Genomic DNA, 8,588 nt, shown 5'->3' on the forward strand with positions numbered 1-8,588 from the left:
TCTCGGCTATCTTGCTTCCAATCTGTTGCCAAAACGCAATCAGCAAAGAACAAAAAAAATACTTTTTGTATTTATTTTACAGACATTCTGAGCTTTCCAAAAAGAGTGGACACCAACCAAAGCCGCTGTCTGTCAGTTTTCTATTTCCTGGTAAAAAATGCTTCTTAGATTACTGCGCCGGAAAGAGATAGTTTCCTGTCACTGTTCACCGATAGCAATCAGGGTAGGAAAGCATAGAAATGGATATTTATGCCCAAACAAATCCCCATCTTTGAACTTTGTTCCACGTATAATAATCTGATGACACACTTCTTCCAACTATCTTCCAATTACCGGGCACTTTTATTTTGGTATAAATGATGAACTTGCCCCCGGACTCTCATTGCTGTCTGGTGATATCTATATATGTATAAAGACAGAGCCGATAAAAATAAGAATGCTTACGAGTACACAAATATTGACAGAAATAATTGATTACAAGCGTAAACAGAAGCGCCGTTTGATATTACTGAACTGATTTTAATGTACTGATACGAGTAGTTCCAATATTTATTCTTCAAAGCATTCTGAGCAAGTGCTTCAGCTAACAATCAGGGCCGGAATGGGGTACTCCACGAACGACAAGGCAACAAAAGGTGTGTGCCTTCAGTCCACACCTGTGCAGGCCAGTGGCTGTGGTTGTCCAACTGTAACCCTTGCTAATATCTGGGCATTAACTAGCCACCAAATTACGTGTACAAGGGCGTGGTCTATGTGTATGTTTGTATTATAAATATTTGGGAGACACCAACAAAGTCTCGCGATAAGAATCGAAGTCTGGTTTCGGCTTCAGTTTTTCGAGAACTGTGTTACCATCTGCACAACATTATTCGAGGGTGCTGTAATTGAGTACTAAATTTAAAATAATGAGTAATCAAGGACAATTTCCAGATTAAATATAGCATATACTGTATAAACATAGTTATATCCGTCAGTATATTTAGAAAAGTGTGCAAAAGAGATACTTGACAATTGAGTGACAAAATTAATGGTGGAACGTAATAGTGCAATTGAATACCAAAGAATGCCTACGGTTACATTCAGGTAAAGATACTCAATTCATTTCATAATTATAATGATAAAATATTGGTAATAAATAAAATTAATAAAAAAAATGTGTTTTAAATGCAACTATAATTTTGTAATAACCTTTATACTATATTACGTGATAAATCGTGTGGAATGTATTTAGAATTTATCGCTTTTAGTTGTTAATCACCTGCACGAGCTGCCTTTCAAACCTAATTTGTACATCGAAACTGTCAAGCAGTTTTTTTCAAGTGTTTGTCGCCCCTGACGAAAGTGCCCTTAAGCATTCTCTATTAAAAATATTCCGGAATATTCTCCCTATTACTATTACTAATAACTTTCACTATACATCTCCGCTCAATCATCGCATGAGTCATTTACCTAGTTTTCCCTTATAATAATCACAAAAGTAATGTTAACAAATCAAAGCAAATAATTTTGTGACGTCACATGAGGCGGATCTTCTGCCAATTAACGCACTCCCAGCAATGGTTGAAAGAGTATTCCATTGACACATGTAGAAAGGCAAATATATGTACCTCCTGAGATCTGCAAGCCAAATTGACCTAGTAAATAGATAATTGTAAAGAACGCCACTCTAGACTGGTCGGGAGAGCCACTTCTATAGAGTATCAGATATCATACATATTACAGTTGTTTACGGCACTCTTTACATGTTAATTAAGAGTATTAACAAGCGGTTGTAATGACGTAAAAGTGTAGCTGGCGGATCGCAATGGAAACAGAGGCAATGCTAATATACAAATAGAGCGCGAAACTGAAGATCTCTATACATAAGATTTGCGTACACACGAGACTTGTATATATACGAGTACTACATATATTCTGCATATATATTCGTACATATGCTTCAAGCCCGGCTGATGATGTGCAAATAGGCTAATAAATTAAGCCAATAATATGAAATAATATGACTGCAATAGATTTATATACACATGCACAAGATCGTAGTCGCTTTGGTAAAAATAGCAAGCTAATGACAACGCTAATCAGTTACTCAAATATCGTCTCGCCGATAGCTTCTCCGGCAATTGAAATAACTGCCTCAAACGGCTGGGAGTCAGTCTCCGAAGTGATACGGGTCTGCTAGGCTGTGAAAAAGCATCCCAGTAGTCGCCAAAATTCGCAGTCTAGTTCCGCCACTAAACGGTTTAAATAGCGCCTGATCTTCTGACCTTTTCGTCAGCAGCAGTCCCCTCTCTGATCTGATCTCGCGGGTGTTTCTGTTTGTTTGTGTTGATCGAATAGAACTGCGCAGCGGCTGAGATATGTCATTATCCAATTTAAAATCAAGCGCCATGTATGATGAGCCCATTAATCTGTGGAAAACCAAGCAGCGCGTTCACTACCACGATGATGTTGTGGCCAAGAAAAAGAAGTGCGTTTCGGCGATACTATTTACTCGTAAAAACAACTGCAGTGGCACATACACTCCTACATATATGGAAAGCTCTCGTTCACTGATACCATTGTGCATTTTTGCTATCATTTTGTCAGTGTGGTGGTCGAATAATCTACTTGGGCTACAGTTTTGGGTGAGACTGTATGTCTTGGTTGATTGCAGAGATTAGATAACATTGCCGTACACATATATCTTATTGGTTTTAAGCGAAAACGAATATATTTTAAAGGGGTATCCCTCATTTAAGTGAGAATACATACTTGAAATGAAAAAGTGTTGAAAAACAACAGTTCAAATATGTCTGCAAAGTTCAAAGTGTTTGCTCCAAAACCATTATCAAATCAAATTTATGGAACTATTTCTGAAGTCAAGTCGAAAAAGGTTAATGTACAGCACTTTTTCTTTTCGTGACACAAAGTCTCGACTTAAAATCCAGACACTGATTGTGGAAAGAAAAGAAAACGTGATCGCTTCATATTTATGTAAACACTAATGGATCGCTTATCTGGCTTTTGATTGATGAGACAACCGTCCTGGGTTCTATCAGAATAAATAGAGGCATTTTGGAGGAAACACGCGCTGCACCGATACCACCCACAGTGATAATATCACAATTTGTGGACAGAAATCGATCAAAAAGCAATCAGAGGCGGAAACCCATCAAAGTCTTGGCTTTCTTCAGGGTCGGGCCAACGACATCAAATCGTTGACCATAGTCAAATGTCCGTGGTAGAATCAGTTGATCGGGGAACATTGAACTTGTCGCAGCTTTTCGCGAGTATTTCAGATCATGTACATGTGCCACTGCAGGAGTTGTCGGTCCTGAATTGCTTCCTAACTGGTTTTTCAATCCTGCGACAGCCGCCAGATACCCACCGATGTCTGTGAATACATATCTATAAGTGCGCCCAAGAAATCGGATTCCTTTTCACGTCTACCGCCCAATTCGTTGCCGTCTTCGGTGCCGGGCACACCGCCGCACTCTGTAGGCACCACCTCGAACCAAGTTATCCGCTACGCCCGCACCTCCTGCGACCATTGTGGTCATCACAGCATACCAGTCATGTCTCCCCATCCGATCTCGCCGCTGGCGAAGTCCCAGACGAATCTGGACGTGGTCGAGCACTCCAGTCAACGGCATGCCCTACTGCCAATGCCCACCATTGGCTTCCACCGCGATGACTCGGCCTGTACCCTACAAGTGTCGCGAAGACCATCGCTGCTGCTCCAGGAGATCCTCACGCAGCGACCACCTATGTTTGGGCGCAAAGATGGCAATGGATTCCTCTCACCGCGTGCCGCCAAAGGGTACAAATTTGATCTACCTTACGATAGTTCCTTCCCTTCTGTAGCGCTCTTTCATCGTTGAAATCGCAGATTATCAATTTATTCTGTCTTTCCAGGAATCTGCAAAGCACTGCCAGTGGAAGTACAGCGACAATTAATCTGCAGAGCGGCACTGCGAGCGCCAGGAATGGATCTACAGCGTTCTTTGACAATGGAGCAAAAAGCTATCAGGCCAAGCAACAAAAGGAAAAGAATCGACGCACGGGAAAGTAATGATCCACTGCAATTTATCTAAATAGAGCGAAAATTATCAAAGTTTTTCCACAGCGATGCCATAAGTTCAGCTCTGTCGGCCACTTACTGCAAACTACTGGTTCTGCTGGGAGTGTGCCTGCCCATCACGGAAGTTATTTCGGAACAGATACCCACCTATGTGTATCAGGGCTTCTACGTCTATCTCTACGTGGGCAGCATACTCTTTGTCATCTTCCTATACATCAGCGCCTTTCGAAATCGATCACTCTTCAATGCTCTCAAAGACTTTCGTAAGCCTAATCATAGTTCTATCTCAAGCCAAGGATAATTTTTCTCATATCTTGATTATTTTCTCAGATGAGAAGAACAGCAATGTACACCTCAAACACAAAGTCACTCACTTTGGGAGCTTTTACCTGCGAGTCGGAGCCATTGCTTTCGCCATAGGCACAATGGTCTACTCAGGCCTGGAGTTCGGTCAGTTCTTCGAACTAAACGGTCATCCAGGCTGCCGTGACGTGTTTGTGGCCATCACACCCATCTGTCGCATGGTTCTGTGCATTGCTCAGGTGCAGTTCATCTTCCTGAACACAACCTACATGGATATGGCTCGCCACAAAGTGACCTCCCGGTTCGGACTTATGCACATGGTGGCCACAAATCTCTGCGAGTGGCTGTACGTCCTGGTTGAGGAAACCAAGCACGAGATCTTTCATATTAGCCACCACGATGTGGACCCAGACAATGACCCCATAATGCACAATGGGACCCATGGCTTACCCAATTGGTCGGCGATGAACGAATCTCTGAATCACCACAAAGCGCATTTGACTGTCAAGGATCCGCTCAACCATACTATTTTGGCCAATGTGAGCTCCATAATAGCCAACGTCACAGCGACTCCATCGTCCACACCTGCGTCCTTCACTGGCTGCTCTCGCACCACAATCATGGGGGCATTGGTGCAACAGCTGTCACCGTTTTTGTTTCCCTGCACGATCGAGTACTCATTGATCTGCGCTGTGATCCTCTACGAGATGTGGAAGACTGTCAAGTCCATACCGGACATCGACAAGACGCGCAAGAACTCAGTCAAGCCTGTGGCCCAGAAGCCGGCCCATCACTTCTCCGTCGATTGCTCGCAGTCGCACAAGGGTCTCTTCTTCGGCATACTGATCATAGTGATGACAATTATCTCCATGATCATGTACTTTGTGCTGTACACCCAGCCTGGCTATGAACTGGTTGCCACCCAGGAGGTTACTCTCTGGGAGACTTTTATGTACTTCATGTGCGCTGCGGCTGTGATTACGGGTAAGGAATTAAACATATGCGCTTTAGGAAAAAGTGATACAACTTCGTCTCTTGCATGTACCTTCAGGCATGTTCCTCATGCGCGATCTGAGATATATTAAGGATACCAGCGACGAGCACCACTCCATGGACCTGGACAATCTGCTCCTAATCGTGGCCCAAACAGGTGTTTACCTGTACGGATTGTTCAGCATATTGGGCAGCTATTTTGCCAAATGGGATACGGTACCCGATCGCGTTGAGGGTATCATCGCTGAGGTGTTCGGGGTGGTCCAGACCTCCCTGCAGACGATGTTCATCCTCCATGCCAGCCATCGACGGTGCAAGGGCGCTAAGCAGGTGCGCCGAAAGCCAGGGCGGGAGATCATTACGTTTCTGCTGGTGGCCAATATTGCCATCTGGTTCGTAAATACCCTCATCAAGGGGCGTGCCGTGTTCCGAGAGTCCCATCTGGAGTTCTTTGGCGTCTGGGGCTGGACGATCATTACGCATATATCCATGCCGCTGGCTATTTTCTATCGCTTCCACTCAACGATCTGCCTCTTCGAGGTTTGGAAAATCACCTACAAAGCCAAGGCTCATTAGTTTTTTATCCAACCCGTTGATCGGTTTCCATTAGCTTTCTCTTTTTAGTTAATTTAAAACTTTAGGTGTTTATTCCTTAATTTATGAGTAAGTGCGAATTTCTGGATCATTTTTCATTGTTAGCACAAATAAAGATTTAATTTATTCAGCGATATAGATGTTATTTTTTTAATTGACGCTAAAGTTTTTATTAATGGATCGTCTACGACTTCTGTATGCATTTTAAACTATTTTATTAGACACAACAAATTAATGTGCAAGTTTTCGAAATTATTTATTGCCAAGTTACGGTTTGTTTTTGCCCCATAAAATGTATCACTTCTGAAATGTTGACAACTGTAAAAACCAAACCAAACTTGAGAAAATAGAGCTGTCTGTCCGGTTTTACGCCTTGGATCTCCGTCCAATTTTGTACACAATTTATTATTATGATGACATAATGTCATAGAAAATAAAGGTTTTTGTTGGAGTGCTTATAAAATCAAATCCCTTTGAAGTACCAGTATCACGTGGCCACAAAGCAAATGGACTTCTATGTATTGCTTCTGATAGATAGTCGGCTTTCTTCAAGCGAACTCTTTGATAAGCCACTACCACTTTCTGTTATCAATGGCACAACAAATGAAATAAAATATTACATATTCTGCAGACTGTTCGTCGACAAAACCTGAACCTTTGGTTCGTTTTCCCTTCGCCAGAAAGTGATGATATGAATAAAATGACGAACAAACTTATTAACTGTGTCTAAGCATTCGGATTGAGCGGAATAGGTATAGAAACAATAAAACCAAACCTAAGCCAAAAAATGCTTCCATTCAAATTGACTTAATCAATAAACAACACAAGTAATCGTGGGCTCCAAAAATGAAATCAGTATTCGTGTATTTGCGTTATCGTGGCTGACGTAAATCTTATGCCAGAAAACGTTGACGCAGACAATTGACAAATCGTCGTTTCCGTTTCCTGTTGCTTATGCTCTCTCCTATAAGGATGTACAGATGGTGGAGCTGGCAGGGGGAGTCGGGAAATAACTGTCACATGGGCATAAATTTGACATGCTCCACGAACACTCGTATTCATGAGGGTGTATGTTTAAGGACTGCGTGTGTGTTTTCAAATAGAAACATTAATGTAAATAAAAAAGTATTGAGCCATGAAGTTGATGAATTGGCGCATATAAATTATGCCCTTTTTTGTGATGCCGGCAATTGTTATTCAGGTGGCACAGCCAACGATAATAAACTGGCAATTTGGGGTTAACAAATCTCATGATGTATGGCCTTATCACATCCATCCGATGAACACATGTGCCGCATATGTAATCAGGTGACAGAAAAACAATCAATTGACTTTGTCAACTTTAAGAAATTTATATCCGTGCATGAAATTGGTCTCCATAATTTAAATTAAAAATCTCCATTCCAGAGTCAATATATTTAATAAATATAAATATAATATATCAAAAATATAATCCACATTTTGTTGGTACCACCATATTACATTCGCGTCACACGCGGCGTATGCGTATTTCAGATGAAATTACCGGCCCAGTAACAGGCTCCTGATACGGGAAGTTCGTGCGTCATTGTTTTGTTTTCATGGCCATGAAATTTGGTTTCTCTCCGATTGAGTGAATTTTTAATACACCAGTATATTTTCTTCACCAAATGTAGCCTCTAAAAATGAATAATCGAAGAAAATATACATAAACAACTATGACTAAGTACCCTCAAAATCTCTTTAATAAGTTTTTACATATATTTTGCGAATTAGTTTCTTATTTAAGCACCACTCCCACTCGATTTCCCCCCAAAATAAAACGTTAACTGCAATTACCAACGAACTGCCGAATTACTTTCGAAAGGATAAGGAAAATGGCATCCTAATTAACGCATTGAAAAGCAAATCCAGAAAGATGCCAGGCATGCAGAAAAGTAATTGTAAATATGGCTTCAGTTGAGTCTAAAAATGAATCAAAAAACTCAATTAAAATGGGTTTATTAAATATAGGAAAAAAATGGCAGTCGATATCAGTTTTTATGAAGCCATCATCAACGTGGCCACCAAGCCAGATGTCAACTGGTGCACAGAGGAGCAAAATTGGAAAAAAAAAAAGCCAGAGAAGCCCTAGAGTTGTAAATGGAAATGACGCGGAAGCGCTAAGGACAATGACGGACGTTGACGATGACAAGGAAGCGTTTGTGTTGCTGTCTGACTCGGGCGAGGTGACTACATGGAGGTGACAGCGACGGCAGCCAAGAGCTTCGAGCGGAAACGGAAATTTAAAGTCCAAGCAAATGGCCGATAAAAATGGACAAACAGCTGACGAATGCTATCCTTGATGGCAAGATGGGAAGTGAGCAAAGTGTGGACCTCTTAAAGCATGACCAAGAAACAGTAAAGCAGCTCTCACTCATAAAACTAGGACAGGTGTTGGTCCCTCAATTATTAAGGAAAAACTCATTACTTTCATCAGAATGATAGTGAAAGAGAAGGAGCCAGCAAATTTATTTGAATCTCAACCAGAAAGTATTTCGAATTGCAAATTTAGCACTTCCATTCCCACAAAACATAAAAATTGCATACAAATCTTACATTTATCATAATTATTTTATTCCATTAATTGCTTTCCCAGATTGTTGTATACCTTTTTTGC

At 41.3% G+C, this 8,588-nt stretch overlaps 1 protein-coding gene across 2 annotated transcripts; it reads left to right on the top strand.

Moving 5' to 3' along the window:
• The first annotated feature begins 1,012 nt into the window (after positions 1-1,012).
• LOC6596330 (proton channel OtopLc) lies at positions 1,013-6,084 on the top strand. Of its 2 annotated transcripts, XM_002021432.2 has the most exons (6): positions 2,129-2,467; positions 3,353-3,799; positions 3,895-4,047; positions 4,106-4,323; positions 4,391-5,347; positions 5,415-6,084. In XM_002021432.2, the coding sequence occupies exons 1-6, from the start codon at positions 2,358-2,360 to the stop codon at positions 5,930-5,932; spliced, it is 2,403 nt and encodes an 800-aa protein (XP_002021468.2). In that variant the 5' UTR covers positions 2,129-2,357; the 3' UTR covers positions 5,933-6,084. The 2 variants fall into 2 exon arrangements, with proteins under 2 accessions (XP_026843664.1, XP_002021468.2); XM_026987863.1 differs by lacking the exons at positions 2,129-2,467; positions 3,353-3,799 and adding an exon at positions 1,013-1,083.
• The last annotated feature ends 2,504 nt before the right edge of the window (positions 6,085-8,588 follow it).

The sequence above is a fragment of the Drosophila persimilis genome, unplaced genomic scaffold, assembly GCF_003286085.1.
Source record: "Drosophila persimilis strain 14011-0111.01,24,50 unplaced genomic scaffold, DperRS2 tig00000124-arrow-pilon, whole genome shotgun sequence".
NCBI classification, from domain to species: domain Eukaryota; kingdom Metazoa; phylum Arthropoda; class Insecta; order Diptera; family Drosophilidae; genus Drosophila; species Drosophila persimilis.